Below are 26,085 nucleotides of genomic sequence, written 5' to 3'. Positions count from 1 at the left end.
AAAAATAAATATGTTATTCAACGATCTAAAGGTGAAACTGGGACAAAACCCACAGTTGCACTAAGAAATAATAGTGACAGAGACTGGACAGCAAGAACAAAGAAAGGAAGAGGGTGTGTAGGTAAAGTAAAAGTTTAAGAAGTTGGTGCAGCTAATGGGTCACAGAGACACTACGAACACCCTATAGCAACGCTTAAATTACACCGCATGAGGCGCACTGATGGCAGTACCCACCTTAGTTCCTTGATGCCCTAGCGCCACGTACTTCCTAGCTGGTAGATCCTCACTTTGAACTTGATTAAGGCGAAGACTTTACGCCCCCAAAAACGTCGCCAATAAGGTCCCTCGACTGTCACATCCTTCGCGCAAGACTTAGCAAAATGGACCGTCCTCGTTTTGTTGACACCTTCAAAGCTGAAAGCTTCCCCTTTCGCTCATTTCTATGTTCTGAACTATTTGAGATAGGAACCCGAGAGAGTATCCAGAGTTCCACCATTCAGTAGTTAACCAAAGAGCTAGACTAAGCTTCATTTTGTTCGTCGTAGCCCTCCTTTTCTAACCAATAACATCTACCTCACACTAGCAGAAACAGACTTGAGAATTCTCTTCCACATAGTTGATGGTTCTCTTCGTCAGTCAAAATTAAGGGAAAGGTAAATAAAAGAGGTGGTCTTGTCACAAGTTTATTTTCGATAAATGTTCAGAATATACAAAAACATATTTCATATCTTACAGTAAACAAACGGTAACAAAGTTTTATTCTTTTTTTAAACATATTCACTCTTAATTTCTATTTGACACCGATGGAAGAATGATTCTTAAGCAGCCATGACGGCTGCTTTTTTTAACAGTTTTTTTTTTTAACATTCTTGGGCGAATATCAGCAATTTTGTTAGGCTTTCTTTCCTCTTGTTTACATCTTGTAAACTGTGATTCATTAAAATGAAATAAGAAAATTGGACTTGCAAGTTGCAAGTTTGATCTGCAGAACACCACAAGCGGGCTGACTGATAAGCATCCTATGAGACAATATCAAATAAGAACTATTCTACTGAAGATGGAATGAAAACTCTTTTGTTCTATAAGTGATAATTAACAGTTTATATGATTGTCGGTTATCCGTCATCGCGAAAGCAATGGATTGTCTCCGTTAAAAACCTGTTTGCAGTATTTCTAGTCTAGTTAACAGTGGAAGCACTTAAATAATTCGTGTTCGGTGCAAATAACCAGGAAGTGTTAGTGTTTAACTATGTTGTCAAAATAACTTATTCGGTCAAGTCTGTCTACAGTGAATACACTTAACGCCCTTTTGTACGGATCGTGTTGTATGCAAATAGTTTTACTTCCCTTCGCTTTAATGTAGGCAAATCTTATTGATATACATTATGCAGTAGTCTTATTGCACTGTCAGGAGAAGAGCTTTGCAAGGGTCGATTCATGCACGTAAATTTTTTGTTTTTAGTTTCATTCCTTATATTTTGATTGGTGCATTACCATTTTCTGTTTTTTTTTTACTTTCAGTTTGTTAAAATCTGGTTTTAACGGGTAAAATAATGACCTTTCGGCCTCTGTTACTATAATAATCTTAAAAATAATAACAATAATGTTAATAAAAACATTTCGGTCATAATACAGAGAGCATCTATTGACACTGTCGTGAAAATGGCCTGGGAGCTGATCGTTCGGGTCCCATTCGCCCCCCCCCCCCCCCGTTTATCACAAACACTTCTTCCTCGCTACGTGTTCCCAGAGTTCATTTTCCTTTATTCCCCAAGGCAACAACTGCAACAACGGGAACAACATTTTGTCTTTTACATCTCGCTATCGTAGTTAAATGTCCCCTCCTCATTTTGACTCACCTGGATATACTCGTACCTGTGCGCAGGAATAAGTAACGTTTCCTCCCGCACAGTTTAAACCTTTTCATTTCATCTGTATCGACGGATGTGAATTCCAAACTGAACCGTATGCTAGCCGTCCAAACACGGTCTTAGCGCCAGAACTGACACCGTTTAGGATTAGGATTCGATTTCTGAATTATCGTAGAATGTAGGGACCTCGTCCTTTACAGCGCGCCAGTTCTTGAGCTTTAGATATATAGAAGGCACTGGGATGACCCTTCAAACGCCTTAGAAAACGCTTATTTAGAATCTCCGGTGATTGGTTTCTCTGTGCATAATATTTCTCTGCAAGGGAAAAAAGGAGGAAATGTATAATAAACAGAAAATATGGCTGGCAATGACAAGAAACACACTATATTAAAGTGAAATTATCTCCTTCCTGACGTTTGAAGAAAAAGAATGATTTGTTTACTATTCCGAAAAGAGAACTTTTAAGGTTGTCGCGGAGGGAAACTGGTGTTCAACTTATCATATAAACTCGGGATAAAAATCAAAATAAAACTTCAGTACTATAAACCATTCCCATATTCCTTACTCAACCCTTCCGAGGATTGGAAGAAAATGGTTATGTGGGAAACGCATTTCTTTGAGGGTAGACTAACCTCACTTTCATAACCTAAATTATCTTTGAAGTGGATTAAAATCACAGTCGTTGCGTAATTGGAGAAAAATCATAATAAACATTTCCACCTTATAGTAGTCCCAAATCATTAAAACACTGTATTTCGAGGGATGATTAAGAGCAAAATATCTGGTAGGTTAGATTAGCCTCACTTCTTGTAACAAATTATTGCAAAACTAGATTAAGATCCAGCATAAAACGTACAAGTCTCACAGTCGTTAGCATAAGCTGTTTTGGGGACATAGTAAAAGTTACCATAAACGCGACGGGGCCCTGTTGTGACTTTATGAAACTCAACAGTAGTTCCTTTCAGCACTTACGTAGGATTGAGGGCTTCGGATTCCCCAATTTCGATCTCGGAGGCGTCGTCCAGCGAGTCTGTGGTCCTTTTCCGCCACATGCGGCAAATCCTGGTGCTCCGATGCCTTTTCTCGACGTCCAGGATGGTCTCTGGAAGTGGTCTGTGGAGAGTCTCCGGTAGGAGCAGAAAAAGAGAGCTTGCTGCGATGCCTCCCGCGCCAAAGGTTAAACTCACTGACCATGGAGCTATTTGAGACTGTAAAAATAAAGAAAGGAGGGTGATCATTAAGATAATTAGACATGTTTAGCATCTTTGATAAAAATACGATACTCTTAGGAAATGAAGACTTTGTAAAGAATCAAGAGGAGGATTAGAAAATAGTAAAAATTTGCAAAGGAGATGCATGTTTAGCGGGGAGTAAAAATGACAATTAAAAATAGTAAAGCATTTGTACATCTCTCTCTCTCTCTCTCTCTCTCTCTCTCTCTCTCTCTCTCTCTCTCTCTCTCTCTCTCTCTCTCTCTCTCCTTTGTTGTATCTAATGTATGCTATCGATTTGACGTAAGTTGCCAAACTGCCTTCTTTACATTGTCAACAAACTGTTTCACAGGCGAAGTAAGAATTACGCCACCTGGCGATGTTTACTTTTGGCAATAAAAGTGAAGTTTTAAAGTTCACGGTTAGAGAGTTCACTCCTTGTTTGCAGCTTAAACAACCTGCTTGCATGTGGGTATTTATGGTGATTAAGAGGGAGTAAGGAACGCAGAGAGAGAGAGAGAGAGAGAGAGAGAGAGAGAGAGAGAGAGAGAGAGAGAGAGAGGATGGTGTGTAAAGAGAGGAGGAAGAGGGAGGATATGAATGTGTAAGAGAAAGAGGTGAGGGGGAGATGAGGAGGGGGTGAGAGATTAAGACAGCGATGGGATGTGCATGTGTGTGCTTGAGAGAGAGAGAGAGAGAGAGAGAGAGAGAGAGAGAGAGAGAGAGAGAGAGAGAGAGAGAGTACTTCATTTATTTGTAAAATGCTCTTACGAACGAAAGCTTAAAATAATCTCGACAAGGTCCTCACAAAGGAATACATAGAACCTTATCACAAACAGTAAAGACAAAACGTGCAGTGGAATCATGGGTGGAAAATTAAATCAAAATATAAAATCAAAGTTTACAGCATTGTAAAATCGCAAATTAAATCTGTACAGTTGCTGTTAGCCGGGTAGAAAATTAGAGTAATGTTTTGTAAGTTAATCTCGAAGAATCTCTTAAAAACGATTAAATCATTAGATTCGAGTTATGTTTTTTCCATAAAGAAAATTGGAGCTGTACAGTGCTCTCACAAAAGACAAATTAAATTGACACAGTTCTCTTAAAAATGAAAATTTAAATCAGCACAACACTGGGAAAACAGAAAATGAAATTTGTATTGTACAGTACAACAACAAAGGGAAAATTTATCTTTACAAGATTCTTGCAAATAGAAAATATAAACAGTATGCACAAAAGTCCTAAAATAGATTAAAACATACAACGAATAATTAAATCTCTGTAACACTAACACAAGAAAGTTATCAATCTTCTTAAAATCTCTGTTCCATAGAGTTCATATGTTCACACTTGTTCACTGTGCCTTTTAATAAAAATAATTAATTGAATAAATCCCAAACCTGTCAAATAGGCTTTTATTTTTTTATTTTTTATTTAGCTACCCCCTTCCATCAACGTCACCATATTAGCGTATCAGCGATAGGAAATATTAAAATATAGTTTTAACTAGAATCCATATTGATTTTCAAGTGCTTAAATACCTAAACCATAAATTTTTTTTCAGTCTAATTTAAATTTTTCCATGATTTTTATATTTACTTTTTTTTTTGGCTCTGTGAACCAATTATCCCCAAGTTTCACAGATATTTTTTTATTAAATAGTTTCCACAACAATTGTTTTCAAGATTCATTTAGAGGCAAAAACAACTTAATAAATATGAACTGCCAAATAGGCTAACGGAAATTTCTACTAATAACAGTAATATTCACGAACAACATTTCACTTGAAACTAAACAAACTCTACTAATGAAACAAAGCAAAGTATGGTAATGAAGTTATAAATAATGTATGAGAAAAATTCAAGACATGTCTATACAAATGGACATTAGAATTTCTACCTGGTCATTTTAATTAAAATATTTATTTTAACTGGACATGTTTAATAAACGATTCATCCTACCTGGCTATTTTGAAATAAAATACCTATTCTATATGGGAATTTTTATAAAATACGTATTCTAACTTCTGCCTGTCCATTTTCATAATATACCTATTCTACCTGGCCAGTTTATTAATTTGACTACTCCACCCAGTATTTTTCATAAAATATCCATTCATCCTGGACATTTTTAAAACGGAATATCCATCGATCCTGGCCATTTGTAAGAGTAAAATATCTATAACGAATTAAAGGATAACGACGAAAAAACATAAACGTGACAATTACCAGCAAATCGGTGATCATAGGAGCAACCAAGAATCCTATGTTGCCCGCGAGATTTGCCAGGGCAAAGCCTCGCGATCTCATCCCAGTTGGAAATAGCTCTGTTGTGTACAGGAAGATTACCTGGAAAAGACAAGCACAAGAGTGAGAGGGACAAGTGATAAAAGAGGATAAAAGGAATGTCCAACATTGAGGATATGATTATGACGTCACAGGAGGCTAGTGGTGAGGTTAAAGTCCATGAAAGTTTTTTTTATTTATTAGTTTATTTTGTAAAACAACAAAGGCAATATACTATTTTGTCTAGAACTACAACAGGACATCAAAGTTTACTAATATTTTTAATGGGTAGGATTTAGGATTAATCGAAGGGTCCAAGCTCTTAACATTAGTAAAATATATAAATGTTTTTGATTCATTCCTGCCAGCTATTAATGTCTTACAATTTGTCTGCAGCCAATTTGGCAGTTGTCACTTCAAAACATAAATCACAGTGCAAAATGCAAAATCTCTCTCTCTCTCTCTCTCTCTCTCTCTCTCTCTCTCTCTCTCTCTCTCCGGGAAATTAATTACGTACCTGAAAACTGGCTGCAAGAAGCATCAAGGCTGCCATGACTAAAGTAAACTTTAACCAGAGAAGGTCTGAAACAGTAGAGAAAAAATTAATCTCATAGCATCATTCCCTTTATTCAGTCAGTCAATAGTGACAAGGTCAACAGTAAAAACAAAATGATTACCATACTTAGGAAAAAAGTAAATAATTAATTGAGATCTGTCAAGTATGTGAACAAAATCAGTAATAATTGAATGATTTAAAAGAATGATTAAATATAGGATCCAAAATCACCTGTTATCTTTCATTTTCAGAAAATGAGGGAATGCTTGCATGAAAGAATTAGAATGATCTAAGTAAACGAAAGATAAACACAGGACCAAGGCCAAGAGAAAGAGAGAAAGAGAAGGTCAGCTCACTTCCCCCAAAATCCCCCATGTAGGCGGAACTTTGTCTGACTCCTTACTGCGTCAGCAAGTGAATTGCGGTAATGAGTGGGTACCTCTATAAGATACGTCATCGCCTACGTAGTTATCCCAGGTGGGAGGCGACTCCACCCAACTGGGTAGACTTTGTCTCTCTTGGCCTTGCACAGGACAATTCACGGTAGAGTGAAAATTACGCTTTAGTGAGCAAACTGAAATGTATGCTATGTGATTCCATGACTGAACCTATAAACAATAATCTGTCAAATGTACATTCTTAAGACAGAATGGGAGAAGGATAACTATCTAGAAATGCAGATCAACTGGAATGAAATGAATGAAAGTTATCTTGTTTCATAACATAAGCAAAAAACGAATAAAGGGAATTACTGAGATGTAAAAAAAAAAAATTAGCAAATAAACTGATAAGAAGAGATTAATGAGCAGCTTTGCGAATAGTGTGCATAAATGTCCATGACAGAATGCATGGATTTATGGATTAGTTATTAACTAAATATTATTATGATATCAAAACTTAGGCGAGTTGATTAACGAATTAGTTAATGATTGGACTCAATTAACAGACTTGAAAAAATAACGCGTTATTTATACCAAATGAGTAAAAGAATAAATAAAAAAAATGGGTCCACGCACTCTTGATAAACTGAAAAAAAATTAATTAAATAGAAATAACTGGACTTTTTATCGCTGAAAATTGAGAGTGAATAAATGAACTGGTGGAGATATTCTTCAGCGTTTACTTATGAATAGATGATTGGTTTTGGCTAACGTTTAAAATGTCTGTTTTTTGTAGCAGCAGTTGTAGTATTAATGGCAAATATACCCACAGACGAAAAAATGAAGAAATAAGTATGATTATTGAGAGATTATAATTTTTTAAAGGTTCCAGACATTTTCAAAGGTAACTGAAAGATTTAAAAAAATAACTGCCAGCCAGGATTCTAAAATTCCAAACAGTATATTTTAGAATTTTTAATTTCAACAAAGTATAGAAGTAATGGAGCCTTCAGGTTTCACAAGTTATTATTTGTGAAGACTGTAACAATTACAGACAAATTTGCATCTTTCCATTACTCCTCAACCTGACTTAATCTCTACTATTTCCAAAACGGTGACTCAGTGAGGTCATCAAGAATCATATTATATGACTGACAAAAACCTGATTTTCAACTTGTATAGAAGTCGCCTATTCTCGAATTAAGAGACCCTTGTTTCCTGATAGCCTTAATCTTATCCATAATTAATTAAAATGACCTGCATAAATAATTGAAACTGAAGTTAGTTTTCTTTTGTGTGGTTTTATTAAGAATAGATCTACCATTTCTGGTGTTCAACGGAATATTGCTTTGGTATTTGTATTTATATTAGCTCACACCTGTGACGCGAATATTTGGCTTGAAAATGAGATGACGCAGTGTGTAAATGGTGCAATTCTTAGTGAATTCATTAATCCTGACCTCTCCTGACTCGTAACGAAGTAGGAACGAGTCTTCATGGAAATTTTGAGTGAGCAGGCTAACGGTTTTGGTCGGCAGGGTATCAGACCGGTGGCCACGATCAGACTCGCAACGGAGCGGGCGATCTCGTACCATGCATCAACACCAATATGTACCGTGCACTAGGAACTGTATTTATTTGTCGTGAGCATCTGGCTACACTTGGTAATCTTTTTGGATCTGGGGCTTAATAAGCGAAAGGTTATTGTTCTAATTATTTTCTATTGTAAATGAGTTAGAATACTCTGTATATTCACGAAAAACTGAGTGAGTGTATGGTCATCTTCCAGCGTCGTGAATTATCGATTATGAATGAACGACTGAACCATTTTTATTTGCTTTCACCCATGAGAAGTTTATGAATGAAATGTAATGCTTTTTCATGGAATGAATGAAACCTTTTTAGAATAAATGGTGGAGGAAGAAAATGAGAAAAAATTACAATTCTATAACATAACAAACCTTACATGATGTAGGATTATAATGGTAAATTTATACTCCCTGTATTTTTTCTTTAAAATCCTACGCCTAGCAATATTTTCTATTTTCCGTTTTCATTTTCTTGTATTTACCTAAATATACAACCCATATTTGTTTTAATGCTTCCCCTATCTTTTCTCTCCATACATCTTTGTTCGGTTAAATAATTTTATCCTTCTTTTATATTTGTCCTAACTATATGTTTACCAAATTACGTCTGTAACCCTTAATCTTGGCCCTAACTGGCCTTGACTAATCCTACGTGTTTACCCCTCTTGTATCTTAACCAAACTAACTTTTTATTCCTATCTTTCCCATGACTTGAAAAATCATTACCATTTTAACTTATCCTTTTTTGTATCTTTTCACTACCTGTATCAATATTCAGCATATGTCTTTATCCTTCATATATCTTACCATTGTCTGTTTGTGTACCCCACATGCAATCTGTGTACAACCAATATCATATATTCTTCTTGTATCAACACCCTACGTCAAAATCAGCTGCTAATGCACCTACTTTTACCTATTTACTTTGCGAGAACAAGGACTTACCTTGAGGTACGAGAAGATCTGTAATGAGGAACACGCCGCTCGAGAAGAAGCAGCATAAGCAGAGCACACGACGCCCTATTCTCATACTCAAGGGCGTGGCCAGCAGAATCGCACTGATGTCCATGACGCCCGACATCGTGATATAGATGATTGGATCGTTGCTGTGGAAAAACGTGGAAACTATATTAAGGTGCCATGTCATGTGTTCGTCTTTACTTATGATTTGTCAAGTGGGACTTTGGCAAAACATGGAAACTGTATTGAGGTGCCATGTCATGTTTTCATCCTTACTTAAGTTTTATCAAGTGGGAGTTTGGCGAAACATGGAAACTATATTGAGGTGCCATGTCATGTTTTCATCCTTACTTAAGTTTTATCAAGTGGGAGTTTGGCAAAACATGGAAACTATATTGAGGTGCCATGTCATGTTTTCATCTTTACTTAAGTTTTATGAAGTGGGAGTTTGGCAAAACATGGAAACTATATTGGGATGCCATGTCATGTTTTCATCTTTACTTAAGTTTTATCAAGTGGGAGTTTGGCAAAACATGGAAACTATATTGAGGTGCCATGTCACGTTTTCCTCTTTTGTTATTATTTATTAAGTGGTAGTATGGCAAACTGTGGAAGCTATATTAGGGTGTCATATCCTGTTTTCCTTTTTTACTCATTGTTTATTAAATGGGAACATGGTAAAATGAGGAAACTACATTGGGATACCATGTTCCATTTTCCTCTTTTACTTATTATTTATGAAGGGGAAACATGGCAAAACATGGAAGCTAAATTGAGGTTCCATGACACATTTTCCCTTTTATTCGTTACTTATTGAGTGGGAGCATGGCAAAAGGGTGGAAACTTAACTAAGGTGCCATGCCACGTTTTCTTCTTGCTTACTATTTATCAAGTAGGAGTTTGTCAAAAGCCGGAAACAAAACTGGTGTTTCATGTTACGTTTCCATTTTTGTTTACTATTCATTAAGTGCGAGTATGACGAAATTTCAGGTGTATTGTAATACAATTTTCATTCTTATTTACTAAATGGACGTAGAGCAAAGCTACTCTTATGTGCCATGTTGCCCTTGTTCTATTCCTCCTTATTTAATCGGAATAGAGTGAAACGTGGAAATTATACTGATTTGCCAAATCATATTTATGGGTCCTAATGCATTTAGTAAGACATGGCAAATATGTAAACTTGATTTCGTACCATACTATGTTTTTTCTTTGCCTTCTCATTTGTTTAGTGAGAATTGACCATTGACTACTCGATGCTATGCATTGCAGTTACTAGCGACCCCGTAATCCCAAATCCTAACGATTGTTAATGTCAAGGAATACTTTACTGTCCAAGAAATAACATGGTTGCAATCACATTAATAGAATGAGTGAATGACAAGTAGTTACATCAAAGACCATAACATAAATGAAAGCCCTTGATTGACTGCTGCTAACTAATATTATCAATGTAATATCTGTTGATGTCACAAATAAATTTACATGTAAGAAGTGAAAAAAAATGATCAAGGCTTGAGAGAACAGGGAGTGATGACAGTATTTTTAAATGTTTATAAAAACTCGAAATATCAAAACGAAATGTTATTCAGTGTTAAGTATTTCAAAAATTTTATAACAAGCATTCACTGCTCAGAGCACAACCAACGACAGTTATGTTGAGGCCAGACGACATGCCAAATAGTAAAATAAGAGGATAAAGTTCTCTCAAGAATGCATACTGTAAATAACCTGTTATTAAAGTCATATCTAGAAATGTAAGAGGATTACAAAAATATCTAATTTCTCTTAGATGGATGATATCAACTTGAAATTGTAAAATTGGTCTTGTAACAAAACCACTTTGAAAGGGAACAGAATAATTTATTCCATGCTCTCGTACGAGCTGCCTTCTACTTGTCGTTCGGCTGTTTAGCCTCTCTAACGCTACCTTAATTTAGTTTTCTATTATCCAAATTTGAAAAGAAATTCTTTATGCGAGCACTTTGAAAATCTAAAGATAACTACGTTACAGTGATCTATTTTAACTAATTTATAACAACTATTCTTAGCTTGGTGAAGTAGTGACATGAAGTATGATCCCAAGAGATGACATCAATTCATTAACTACTTTGTAATAGTTATTAATACTTTACCTGGTGAAATTATTGGCGTTGAGAATGATCCCAAGGTACAAGCATCCCTGCAGGATCCAAATGAGTGGAGTGACGAATAAGATGATTCTCAGGGGACCAGACCGACAGTAGGCAGATGCCCCCTGACACGATTCTTTGAGCCAGAGAGACAAACCTTTTTTAGGATGCTGCTGCTCCTCCTTCAGTTCCTTCTTGTCGTCGTTTGACCTCTGGAAGTACATTGGGGAAAGAGAGATCAAGAGAGTAATCTTAGATAGACTGCATCTGGTCGTTTGCAATGTTACAGGCACAGAAAAAGTTGAAATCAAATGCTTTGCACCAAGTTCGTTCATGTATTATACACACTTTCACCCTGGAGATGTGTACGTGGTGCGCGAAAGCTCTTGTCTATTTGTGGTGGATGTTGGCTCAGCTGTGTTGAATTGTGTAGTTTTTATTTGATATATATATATATATATATATATATATATATATATATATATATATATATATATATATATATATATATATATATATATATTTATATATAAATATAATGTGTATGTAAAAAATTAATGTATTATGGTTATAAAATTATCACTTTTAATAAAAAATAAATTTGCAAAACGAAACTAATTTTCCCATAGAAAATTTCTGTTACTGATCTTTGAATTGAATGAGAGCATGTCTTCATTATGAAAATATGCGATATTAATTATTACAGGAGCCTGAATATACTGGATATTCAAGGTTGAAATGTTAAAATACAGGATATTCATATAATGGTAACCTGCCTCTTTGAGCCCTTCAATGTCTGCAGCCAGTGTCTCTGTAAGTGCCACTTTGTTTTCAGCCACGGCTCTGGTCATGATGTCAGCAGCTTCTGCGCCTCGGCCGTGGTGAATCAGCCATCTTGGGGACTCGTTGATGTAGCTGGAAGGAAAAAGAGAACCTTCATTGATCTTGTTTAGTCATTTTGAGTTTTTCAAGCAAAACTGATGTTTTCTGAAATTTGCAATTTTTGTCTTTTAGCTGCAGGAGGCACAGAATTGCTCTTCACGAGTCTGAGCTTTTAAAGAAATATTGAGACTTTTCATCTTCTTGAGAGAGAGAGAGAGAGAGAGAGAGAGAGAGAGAGAGAGAGAGAGAGAGAGAGAGAGAGCATGATCACAAGAAACAGAAATGGTCAAATTTTGAAAGCAATTCAGAAACGAAGAGATTTAGAGTGCCCGATTATGAAATTTTCAAGACAACAGTTTCAGAAAGCTTAACCAGGAGCCAAAAAGATACAAAAACATATGAGGCATTTAAAGCTAATTATTTTAGAAAACCAAGAACTATAACTAACAAATGCAAAGGGCCTTCTGATGGACCAAATGAGGTATCGATTAGACAACTCGCAAAAATAAAGATGAATAAGGATGGAGATAATAATGATGATGACCAAGTGAAACTTCAAAGAATTAAAATCATCAATCTTACAACGAAAGAGGAACCAAGACGATGAGGGGCACACCAGCAGTCAGGATCATCAGGTGGTCCCATATCCTGATGAAGAATCCCAGTCCAGCCATGAGGATGATGGCGATGGAGAAGGAGGTGCCCAGTAACATGCCAATGACCGTTCGATACTTCGGAGACGAGATTTCTAGGGCTGCAGAAACAGAGGACAAGAGAGAGGCATTTTTCAGTACGACATTTTCTCCGGTTAATATTACTATATGTATATCACAATAAGGCATGGACGAGTCAGGAAATGCTGGTTAATTAATTACTTTACAAAAATATAGCTTAGAGTTTACATAAAGTCGATCAGCTGTTACTATATTTATCTCGTGCTGGAATTTGAATGCTTGTGCTAATTTACGTAAGCACACATATTCATACACGCCTCTTGTATACACTTGAAAATAATTATTGTATATACGCATGTACAAAAGCTTATACATGAACGCACTACGTTATATGCCTGCAAATGTTTTCCGCATTTATTTCCACTTCTATAAGACGTGCAGATTTTCCCCAAAAGGAAAGATAGGATTAGAACGAAGAGGATTAAACCCTTGGATGTAAGCACTTACCCAAGCTAAAGGCCGGAAGAACCATGAAGTTGCAGGCGCCCCCTAAAAGAACTCGGGCAACGAGGGCTCCAGAGTACACTGGCACCGTGTACAAGGCGACGACTCCAATCACATTGAATACCACTCCCACCTGGATGGCTATTTTACGGCCGAAGCTGTCGGAGAATCGTGTGGCTTTTAAGAGCTATAGGAACCTTGACTCTGTTAACGTCATTAAAAGAGTTTCGTATGTCTTTTAGTAGCCATAGGATGCTTCATTCTGTTTGTGTCAATTAGTTTTCTTGAGATTGCTAGTAGCTATGGGAAGCATGATTCTGTTGGGGTCATTTTAAAGTTTTCAGAAAATTTGTCTCATGTCAAATTCCTATCTGAAACTCTTGGAGAAGTGTTTGATCATTTGTTTAGTACTAAAAGACAACTGTCGCGTTGTAATAAATATATGTGGTGAGGATACATGTGTGATGAAATGTAGGGTATTTTGTAAATACAGTATGTATGATTCAACAAATAAAATTTCTGAAGAAAAAAATTCAGTTAATCTGAAGCTGGATTTGTCTGATCGTGGGTGTAATCAGAGTGGGAAGGCGAGGGGGCGGGGGTGCTGGTGCCAAATTTTGACAAGGAGTAATAACTGAATTATGGAAATCATACTGAGATAAAACAGAATTGATTACCTTTGTATTAAGGATTTTTATTTTTTCTCTCTCTGAATACTCAAAACCTTGCTACTAAAAGCAACTTCTCAGACTTAACAGCACACTGTACGAAGCGAGAGCGAAATCCAGGGAATCGCCACTCTAGGAAAGGTTGTCCTATTCCCCGAATAAAGGCTAATTAAAATAAATCTAAGACAGACCAAAAATTTAGGCTACACATTGTCTTAGACATTTATCATAAAGAAACTATCAAAGTAACTAAAGGAAATTCATGCAACATATCTCAAGGCGAGTGTCTGTTTCATGAATCGTTCGAAAAATAATGGAAGGTAGAGCTAAAAATACAGGAAAAACGGAACAAATTTTTTTATTACACGACGCCTTCTGTAATGAGCAAGGTCTTCTCAGAAAGTTAACTTCGAATTTGGCATTTAATGCTCGACAAGTGCCTACAAAAATAAATCAGATCGTAAAGAAAAAAGCTACGAAACAAAAACCAAACACACAAACAAACCTGTCACTAATCTGGCCCCCTATCAAGGACCCAAACAAAGCCCCGATTGAGTACATCATCTGGAACAAGGGTCTCATCATCTCCTTCTCGCAGATCAAGTCCCACTGGAAATACAGAACAGAAAAAATGGTAAATCTATTTATACTACATTTCAAAATATGACAGTTGCAGAGGTGACTGAATATGTTTTAGGTTTTGTTTTTGTTTAGAGTTTTAAAAAGTAGAATTGTTGATGTTGCCCGTAATTGCAGAGGAAAGTTTACCAAGGTGACTCTGTTATCACCTGATGCAATACTTTAGTACAAGTTGATAAAAATATCTGAAGGAAATATAAAACTATAAAAAAATATAAGATATATATCTATTTAGGTTAATAGAACAATCAGTAATTGACACAGAACTATAAAAAAATATGCCATGAATCTGATGGAGGAAGACGAACCAATAAGAAAGTAACGAAGCCAATAAAACACAGAGCATAAAATTATTGTGATTTATGTAAAGTAATCTGAAAGTAATGTATGACTATAGTAACTGAAAGCATAAATCAGATCCAGGCAAACGGAAATGGACACAAAGTAATCTGAAACTTTTAGAACATAAAAAAGCATTTCTGATACAGGTAAACGACAGCAATCAGGACTTGACCCGTAAATATAAAATTCGATAGCATAAAATTATGTGATCCAGGTAAGCAGAAACAATTAAGATGAAGGTCCAAGTAAACGGAAGCAATTAAGACGCCATCTATAATTAGAGAAATCTAAGCCATAACCTCAGCAGGTAATCGTAATTAACTCAAACCCACATACAGCCTACCTGTGTTATCACAGTCGACACAAAGACGGAATCGTCATAGGCCACCCAAGGGCAAGAGGGCAATTCCGTGGGACGCCATGTGACCTCCGATGACCCTACAGTGACCGGAAGACTAATCGTTTTATGAGAGGGGGCGCCAGGATCCAAGCATTTGCTGTCGTACAGGAGGTCTGCGGAGCTCCGGTTGATTGTAGGGTCGGTAGATGTTAAGTTAGACGGCCAGAAACTGTTGGGTAGAATTTGCCATTAATTTTCTCAACGGGGAAAGATTTGTAGTACTAAATAAATATTAAATTATTTAATGTTAATGAGGATGTATGTATGTATGTATATATAATTCTAGTAGCAAAATAGTAATAGCATTTAAAAGTAATAAAAAAATGTACATAAAAAAAAGACGAATTTATAAGTTTGAAAGGAAACAGGAGGGTATTTTTGGATACTGAAATCTATTTTAGTTAGAGAAATATATATATATATATATATATATATATATATATATATATATATATATATATATATATATATATATATATATATATATTTATATATAATTTCTCTAACTAAAATAGATTCCATATATCCAATATATATATATATATATATATATATATATATATATATATATATATATATATATATATATATATATATATATATATATATATAATATCAATTTCTAACTAAAATAAATTCCAATATCACTCTCGTATTTTCTTTCAAACTTCTCAATTCACTTTTTTTTATGTAGATTTATTGATTACTTTTAAATTCAATTAATATTTTGCTATTAGAAATATTCACCTACATTCACCCAGAAAGACTTTATTTTTCTCAGAGGAACGCTCTCCAAAAACCAAATTAAAGCTGTTTTAATCCATTACCTAGCAGAAAACTCTGTCGAATTTGTTTTCATTTCCAAGAAATATAACACTGGTGCAAAGATAAACGTTATTCGTGGTAATGAAACAATTCTTTTTCATAGTTTATCCTTTACACCTTTTTTTTAATAGTAGGGGGTTATCCTAAGAAAATTTATAACTACCGATAGAAATCTCTTTAATAAATGTTTCCTTTTTTATTTAGCTTACGTAAAACTTCAACTTTATTTATTAACTTGTACTGTATATTTTTTTTTTTTTTTATAAATTTGTACAGCCGTTCTTTCTTTCTATTTTAAGAGCTTCAGTATTATGCCAGCAAAAAATAATTAATAAAACGCACTTGTACTTCTAAGTATCCCTCACAATAGAATAAAGAATGACCCATCTCTCCCGGGTGCAATGTGCAAGAAGAGGGAGCAAGCAGTCTCTAAAGATTTTTCGTGGCTTAGCGAGACTGCAATGTAAGCAAGCAATGTAAATACAGGGGGACCTCCCTCTGCTGTTGAGTAGCAAGAAAGGGAGGGAAAGACTCAGTTATGCTTTGAGAGAGAGAGAGAGAGAGAGAGAGAGAGAGAGAGAGAGAGAGAGAGAGAGAGAGAATTTCTAACAAATAGTAATTGTCATTGAAATAACTTGTAACCAAGGTCGTCATCAAAATGGTTAAAGACAGAATTACTAATGGGATGTATGTTTGTAAATAAGTAATTACAATATATTTGCCATTTTTGTTTATATATTTTTATCTACTCACTTTGTAACTCTGATTTATAATACTGCACTTGGGTTTCGTTAAGCATTTCCTATATCTTCGGATAATTAGGAATGCTGATATCATTACATGGTTTTGTTACATAAGTCGTAAGAGTAATAAAATATAATATAGTAATAATAACGACTCACTTATTGTCATCATTAATTATCTTATAGAAGTTGTCATTATAATATCTAAATACTCATCAGTATCTATCTTTGTAACTGCTATCTAACTAATTCTGACTCCATCGAGATACTGTTCATGGTATGAGCCTAGCTTCATCAGCACCACAGCCTTCTCTGATCCACTGTATAATCATTAACATATTTCAATATTGTTTTGCTTCTTCACGGGAGTTATACCAATTCGTTCACTCCATCATTAACAAATTCCCCAGGGGTATTCATCCATTAATTATTCTATTTTTGTGAATTCTCTGATATTTAACTCTCTCTCTCTCTCTCTCTCTCTCTCTCTCTCTCTCTCTCTCTCTCTCTCTCTCTCTCTCTCTCTCAACACGTGTTACTTGTCCCAGGAGTCTTGAATTTCTATTGACTTATTCCAAAAGAATTCGTCAAAATTCTTCCCTTATATGCATTAAGGTCTTACAAGAAAATACACAAGCGCCTTCTATAACATGTCGATGTTTTCGCCAAGACCATTCTTCGGCATTTTCCTTTCGTCTGCATTGATTTCTTGTAAGGAAATGCGCTAACTTTCGTAGGCATTGATTTCTTGCATGGAAAGCTCTAACTTCTTCTCTGAAATGCAGCCTTTTCTTTCAGAAAACTCCAAAATTTATTTTTTTTATTTTTCATCTTCAAGACAAAGGAAAAAGATTCCAGGGCAAATCTGGTTCATATTGATCGAGTTTCCTTCTTTCAGCTGAGGTAATTATAGGTCGCCCGCAGACGAATCTAAATATACCTGAAGGAGGTAGGATAAGCTTGGCCAGGTAGTTCTTTCTAAAATACTGGCAAGAATTATAATTTTTTAATGATAATTTATCTTCATTTCTAATAACAATAGATATATTATTATGTTCAAATTCCAAATGCCAACATACGTTAAATTCTATAGGAATTCTTTGAACAAATATAATTTATGCACCCCCTGCGTAGATTTTTCAAAACTAATATAAGGTTATTCTTACGATTAATCCATAAAATACTTCACGACCATTGATTCTTACCGACCCACTAAAGGCAATTGCTATCCATTAGACGAAGAACCCATTAAGAGGGGGAACTGTAATACCTCAGATGCATCTCCTCGTTTAACTATTTTAAGCTTCTTGCGATTAAGTTAATCTGTCGAGGGTAACAAAGGCACTCGGCTACATGGCAATGTCTGGAAATTTTCAGCATGAATTTTAAGGGTCCAACAAATAAAAGTAACAGGAAATTCATATATCCAAATGATATATGTGGCTTTTCTATGTTGATTTTAAATCCTAATGCTGTTAGTTACGACAAGAACAAAATTTGTCTTCTATGTCTTCCAATCAAACCCCCATCAAACCTTATACCAAATTAGCCATTACTTTGTCCTATGCTGGTGCAAAATTAAAGCTACTCGTGTACAGCAATGCGGGTCAAATACACACACAGACACACACATACTCGTACATATACACACACGCGCACACAAAGAAACCATGCAAGACTTCCATTGTTTCATTAATTCTGGTTACTTGGTGCTAGTTATGCTGGCAAAAGTGCTGACGGGCGCCAGAAAATGTGATTTTACTCCGTTTCCATATTTGCTGTTACCGATTCGTTCAGTAGAACAAGGTATCATTCATTATCAATTTCTCGTGAAGAGCGAACTGTTATTTTCGTGTTCGTACACACACCTGCCCTACTTTTGTGTCGTTCTTATGCAGATTTGTTTGTTTTTGTTTTTGTGGTGCCTTTGCATGGATTGATTTGTGATCCCGGTGCCCCTGCATAGATACATTTATAATTACTGTGTCCCTGCACAGATCGATTCGTAATGACGATAGTCTTGCGTTCATAAAAAAGATAAATAAATATACACACACACACACACACACACACACACACATATATATATATATATATATATATATATATATATATATATATATATATATATATATATATATATATATATTTTCTTGTACCTATTTTGAATAAGTTTGTTGTTTTGTAACTTAGTTTATCATCATAGTGGTCTTATATAGTCTGACCAGTTTTTATCCGAAATGCATTGTTATAACTGGGATCTATTTGCGCAAGGAAATGTTGATTCGCTGCTGAGATTTCATTCTGCTTTCCAATTTACAAATGTGGTTAACACAATCAAGAAATCATTGCACAAAGAAGCGGCGCCTAAGAGGTTACGAATATTCTTTATGGTAAGAAGAGGAAAGCACAAGAGGAGAGAATGTGATGACCTTGAACGCAATAATTTCTGTAATGGCTGTTTGCAGTCACGAACACAAATACGGCACTCTATTTTATTGCAACAGCGTTCAAAGGATTAGAGTTTTTATTGTGTTAGGCCGTCACGTCACTTATCCTACCGCTTTTGAAATTTTGGCAGTATTTCCTAAGTCAATGCTTTAGTTGCAATCAAAGGAAAATAACTGCATTGTCTTGTATGCCTCCGTTTTGTTAAAAAAATGGATACTTGGTGACTCAAACTTAGGAAAACCTCAGAGAATGGACGAAAGTTTTTTTTTTTTTGCTGAGCCAAATTCATTGCCATTCCTTGATCTCTGTCATGCGACCCTATGGTGGTTATCAGTGGCTGACGAAGAGGTGAACAGACAAGCATAATAAAACTGAAGGAGAGAGAGAGAGAGAGAGAGAGAGAGAGAGAGAGAGAGAGAGAGAGAGAGAGAGACCTTCCTTGACTTGTCCTTGACGGGAAATTTTTGCCTAGAAAAGAGAAATGAAAACAAATGCTCATCAGACTCAAATAAGACCAGTTGTGGAATACCCTGGAAACTGCAGTGGTTAAATTGAAATGAGGGAATTAAAACATGAAGTTGCTTTAAAAAAGGAATTAAAATCGTCGACAAAATGAGGAATGATACGAAGAGACAAGTGGAGAAACGAAAGGGGTTAAAAAAAACAGTTGCGGTAATGTTTGTATCCTAAGCATTAGCGATGACGATGTTAATGACAGCTATATTACAAGTTGGCGTGTGTGGCTACACGTTTATTCGTGAACATGGTTACTTTGGCATACTTGCTTGTGCTGGCATATACTCACTTAAAAATATAATTTTATAAGTCGAACCAGGAAGAGGAAAAAGGATAAATGTTCCTTTTAATCGGGGGATGGGATGAACGTCAAAATCTTCATGTCTTGTCACCAGAAGGCACTTACCTTAACGAAGACAAATTTGACGAGTTCTGAAGAAAGGAGAAATCAGGCGCGCACCTGAATGCAACAGGAGCGCCTAGTAGTGCTGACCCCATCATGTGGATGGGTATAACCAAATGAGCTGGAAAAAAAAGAGAGGGTGCTGAAAATTAGTTTGAGGAACAATAACAGAAAATAATGCAAACTCTCTCTCTCTCTCTCTCTCTCTCTCTCTCTCTCTCTCTCTCTCTGAGAAAATCAGGAACATATGAAGAAAATTTTCACTTTATTGGCACCATTCAATTGCAATGTATACATTTTCTAAAGTGAATTGAGTGACGTCAGAGGTGATTACTATAACTATGATTATAATCAATATAAATGCCTACCAAAGAATACTTACTATCCTACTATCGTCGCACTTACAGTCACACACATTCTTAAGAATACAGTCACAGAATTTATACAGAAAAGAAAGAGTCGCATACTTACTGAGAATATTCAACACCAAAACGGGAACTTGCCATTGGCCATAGCCAATGGAACTCAGCATATCGTCTAGACAAGCGTCAGATGCCATTTTTGCGATTCTGAAGAATATTAAGTAGAAATAAGTCGTCACCAGTGTTATTTTACCCCCGTTTTCATCTGTTTATAATTAATAAAGACATCTCGTATTTCTAATAAGGTACAATCGCCCAAATATTCATTCGGATTATAACTAGTGAAATCTTTTCTGAGGGTGTTGCAAAGAGTATATTGTTGACAGTGAAATGTACATTATTGATAGTAAGGTGTCATTAACCAAATATATATTCGATTCTTATAGCCCAGGAAAACTTTTTCACGGAACTAATAAGGGTATGGTATTGATACTGAATTAAGCGTAATTATATAAATATTCACCTTACTGTTAGCTAGCAAAGAAAAACTTTTTTATATAATCTTGATTTCTTATGCAACTGACAGTGAAAATTTATTGCATGGACGATGAAAGTATAATAGCAATAACAATAACAACAATCATCATCATCATCATAATATTAATAAAAATAATAAATTAGAGGCAATACCTCCTAGGAGATTTTAGTTTTTTGTACCACAGCAAGATTTCTGGGATAGGGTTACTATCTTCATACTCTCTCTAAATTGACTGCAACCCATCACAGTCTACCAACCAACTAGTACTTAATTCAATGTTTAGGGTAACAGGATCACGTGGGAGTTTTCAGGAACAGATTAGAAAAGGTTTCCCGCGTAGATCGATCCCAAGCTGGTCGAACGTGGTCGTTTACTATGATTCTACAATAACTATTACTTCCGATAATAATAATAATAATAATAATAATGATAATAATAATAATAATAATAATAATAATAATAATAATAATAATAATAATAATAATATATACAGTACAACTCCAAAGGTATCCATATATTCATTTTTATGTACAACGCAGATAGTTTACGGGCACCAAACACCACACTTAATTATCACAGCACCTTAAACTAATAAGTGGAAAGTTACTGAAATACTGTAATAATTTTTGACGAGAAAGGCACATTAGTAATAAAAAGAAGAGATCAATGACCGAAAACTTTTCTGCATAATGCAGCTATGCGATAATTATCCCCACCTCAACTCCTTTCTCTCTCTCTCTCTCTCTCTCTCTCTCTCTCTCTCTCTCTCTCTCCCCTGTCATGCAAACCCATTGCTATTAATGTGTTATTAATTAATTATTGGAAATGTTCTTACATGTATACATTTTCCACTAGCACAGAAAACAAGAAAAATGTAATTATGTTTGTTAGTACCATTTTAAACATTGTTTATTTATTCAGAAACAATGTATAATATAAGGCACACACATGCACAAGCACATTCACTCACACACATATCTACACACACATACACACACACACACACACACACACACACACATATATATATATATATATATATATATATATATATATATATATATATATATATATATATATATTTATGAACACAAGGGTATTTCTATTTTAACGTCTCTAAAAAAAGTTAGTTTTTGTAACCTCGTTGCTAAGGCTTTAAAATGTGCTTCTCTGCATCTAAACAACTGATTTTCAAGAATGAGGTCATTTGCCCGAGGTAAAACGCCAGATCACCAGATGGGTTTGCGTTATTGTATGTGTTTTGGTGTTTATGCGCGTGCACGCATGCGTATGTGTGTGTGTGTGTGCAACATTGACATCCTGCATTGATTAACTAAAGAACTGTTACACAGCATAAGAGACAGTTAGCGAATAATTGATGGTTTTAAATTAATCGCCATGCAGACATTGTTAGTTTAACTTCTACAAAAGAAACAGATTAATATAATGGAAGGTTTCTAGTCAGTCCTTTATGGTGGCTGATTCCCCATGACGATTTGAAATTCCTTGATTTGTCTTATTTGAAGCTTTTATGTTGAAAATTAAAATAATAACACTGAAGTATCCTCATAACACTGATACGCCGTTTCTCAAGTTATCATGGTGAACTGACAAGCACTGCTTGGATCTTTGTTTGGTAAAACGACAGCTAAAGAGACTTGAGAGTGGGTTATGGAAACTCACCACAAGAAACCTTAATCTTATTTTTGCTATGTATGCCTGTGCTAGCATTACTTCATGTCTTTAATTAGTAGTCCATATGGGGCCTAGGGGGTTTGAGGTAGGTGCATCAGAAAATCTCCAAATTTGAAAATGATTCCAGAAAAACTGCTGCATCCTGAATCTTTCTACAAACATTATCACCTTTAGTAGCGTAAGTTGTGTAAAGGTCAACAGGACTTTGGACCTGAAGATTCTAAGTACACTTCCCTAAGAATCTGCAGACCATCGGTGCAATAGTTCCCAAATCTTTCAACTGAATTAACAGAAGACGTTTTCTGATTTGTCTGTTTGTCGGTTGCAAGTTTCTATTCAAGATTTACTGTAAATTCTAGAGGTAAATAGCTCCTTTTACAATGGCCATAAAATAAAGAGCAGGCAGCTCCGAATTGCTGATAAATTTATTTGCATTTCTAATGAACATATAAATATTCTTTGATCTCATCGGGTACATTTTTCTTTACTAAGAGCAAGGTTGAAAAAAATATTATTCCATCAAAATATTATAGATAAATGTTTGTATGTATCATGTTTCACATGTAACTGAATTTTACGATCAGTAACGTAAATAATCATATACGTTTATCATAATATTCTTATATAGCTCAGTTTTCAATCATTAATAAAAACATTTAAATTCAGATGTGGATTAAAAATTCTCTATCAAACAAAGCAATACGTAAGAAAAGTAAAAAAAGTGCGCAAGGGACTAATTTTTCACAAATATTTAAGCAAATAAGCTAATAACTAGATTTACAATTATTTGCCTTTACCAATTAAGTTTGGCAGAACTGAAAATTATATTGTAAAAGCCAGACAGAACCATTGCGCATTACAAAACAAGGATACGTTAGCCTCAACTATCAAACTAGGCAATGAAGGATTTTTTAAAAAGTTCTTTTCATAGACATCCCACAATCATTAAAAAAAAAAAAAACTTCTAGAGACGTTCCGAGTGTCTTTGAAGTGAGTATCTCTAGACTAATGACACTGGACAAAAATATTTATTAAGGTTTATAATAGAGAAAACGTGCAGTCGTTCTGAATCCAGTTCGTCCATCAGCTTGGCAAGATAATGGTAAGCCAAGTGAAAATTCATGCATATTCTGACGAGGCGGCGTTGGAATTCGGATCACATAGACAAGTTTATCATACGACCTACTGCTAAGCAAATTACAACCAATATGTCCATCAGACCCTGCCTGGCGCAGGATCATGGGGTTTAGATCAGTAGGCTTCTTTTCTCACAGATCGGAGTGTTTCTTTATAGTTATGCTAAAATTGTTACTCCCAACAATTTTTATACTATATAAGGCCTCACTCACCTACTTTCCCCAGTTGTCAGGGCTGTAGTAGTATCTGCCGATATACAGGATTTTATTAATCCAATTTTGTTTTCACAAGTTTGCAATCTATGCAAAGTTTCATGGAATCTCCTGTAAACTTTTAAACTTCCTTGTGAACCTGCTGCCAATTCCCCTGTCGACCGGCTAAGACTTGCCTTACAAGCCTACTAGCCATAAAACAGCTTATTATTTTTAATTTTCATTGTCTATAAGATTTTGGAAAACAAACGCGTCCCCTCCCCCCACCCTTTTTTTCCATCACTACATTTGTATATATTTTGGAGGACCTCCTATCTCCCACTCTTAGGTCCACCGGACCAACCTCGTTCATTTGTCATTTACAGTTTATAGTTTTCTTACTTGTTCTTCCCTGTCATAACTTGTTTTTGAATATCTATGTCTTTCAGTTCCATTTCTTCTGAAAATAAATCAACCAGAAAACTTTTGAGAATAACTTCAATTTTCATTATATGAAATAACTGAAGGAATGTTTGGCTCTTTTATGTATGAGTCTACATAACGTCGCTGGTGGGTGGGGGACAGAAAGCAAATTTGTGTTTCCTGCATGTGTATGTGTCAACAAGCAGAGAATACTAGCTTCTATGTTAAAAAAAAACTTTTTCCTGGACCATGTGAGGAATTAACCGTTCACAGTTGTTAGTTTTGAAAGACCTAACACGATCCTTCAGACTGATACTGTCATGAATGATTTGCACCAGGATTTGACTTTTTGTCTCACTAAAGAGTGAAATACTTTTGAAAAATGAAAGTTTTGCATATTGGCTTAAAGCCATAGGTTTTTAACAGAAGGAAAAAATAATAATAGCAGTAAACTGAATGATTTAAAACTCTTTCGAAGACTGAAAATTTTATAAACTAGTTTGATGCAATGAATGTTAAAGGAAAATACCTACAAAATAATAGCGCTAATAATAAAAGCAAAAACAACAGAAATAACATAACGAAAATAAAAAAAAAAATTCTGATCCAGAAGAGAAACTTAACTTCTCAGCTTAGTTTTCATTCTCCCAAACACCAACGGCCTACACACGGATGAAATATCTAAACAAAATCAAGAACGAAAAGTATCCACTACCAGGAAAAAACACTCGTTACCCCCTCCATGCATATGGCACCTATTCTTGCAACGAGAGGCAATTACAATTAACCTGGAAATGCCGGTTGCGTGTGGTCCCAGAAGACACAACAGCGTCACGAAAGAACGAAAGAAAAACACGGCAGTATCCCCCTCTCACACACTTACCTTAGCTCTTAATTGGTCGGCGGTTAAATTAACTGGAAGGTGAGATCAGGTAGATTCGCGAATTCACAATTTTGTAAAATTGTACACAGATAAACCATTCACTACTGCGTGCACAGACACAAATCAATACTGGTCCGTGTCGCAGCCTCTGCAATACTGACATGGGACTGGTCTTCTTCTGCCAAGGTAACCTCGCACTGGTGTAGAGAGGGGGAGGGGAAGGGAAATGGGGGTAAGGGATAATGGTGGGGGGAGGAGAGACGAAAGGTAAATGGCTAGCTGGCGCATGCTTAATATTGTTAATAAGAAATAAGCAAGTTTACTGTCACCTGAAAATCAGTGAGTCAACCAATAAGGTAAGTTTTTCTTTTGTTACTCTTGTTCATTGATGCTGTTGGTGATATGATTTAATGAGTGTTAACCTTTTTAAATGAAATGTGGATTTCTTTCTTTCTCGTGAAATAAGATGATGAGGTCGTCTTGATATGTAGTTTCGTTTTAATTGAGCCTGTCTGCTTAAATATATTGATAATTATGCATTAATTATATGAATTTATATGTTAATATATATATATATATATATATACACACATATATATATACACTTTTATATTATATGCATATATAGATAGATAGCTAGATAGATAATGTGTGTATGGAAGTAATAATAAATGCAATAAGTCTTATTTGTGATTCTTCTCATTTTATATTATATATATATATATATATATATATATATATATATATATATATATATATATATATATATATATATATATATATATATATATATATATATATATACACACATACATATATATCCTA

At 35.1% G+C, this 26,085-nt stretch overlaps 1 protein-coding gene across 1 annotated transcript; it reads right to left on the bottom strand.

Annotated features, from left to right (window-relative positions):
• Window positions 1-1,496: 1,496 nt before the first annotated feature.
• Window positions 1,497-25,419, bottom strand: LOC136828699 (organic cation transporter protein-like). The gene is made up of 14 exons (XM_067086830.1): window positions 25,261-25,419; window positions 20,503-20,600; window positions 20,035-20,152; window positions 15,037-15,262; window positions 14,218-14,321; window positions 13,048-13,202; window positions 12,449-12,620; window positions 11,761-11,899; window positions 10,988-11,196; window positions 8,838-8,998; window positions 5,885-5,949; window positions 5,311-5,430; window positions 2,844-3,079; window positions 1,497-2,186 (listed from the first exon to the last, which is right to left on the bottom strand). Exons 2-14 carry the CDS (start codon window positions 20,588-20,590, stop codon window positions 2,141-2,143), a joined length of 1,839 nt encoding a protein of 612 aa, XP_066942931.1. The 5' UTR covers window positions 20,591-20,600; window positions 25,261-25,419; the 3' UTR covers window positions 1,497-2,140.
• Between the last annotated feature and the right edge of the window lie 666 nt (window positions 25,420-26,085).

Source organism: Macrobrachium rosenbergii, chromosome 43 (assembly GCF_040412425.1).
Source record: "Macrobrachium rosenbergii isolate ZJJX-2024 chromosome 43, ASM4041242v1, whole genome shotgun sequence".
In the NCBI taxonomy this organism is placed as follows: Eukaryota; Metazoa; Arthropoda; class Malacostraca; order Decapoda; family Palaemonidae; genus Macrobrachium; species Macrobrachium rosenbergii.
This window is presented reverse-complemented; position numbering and strand designations above follow the sequence as displayed.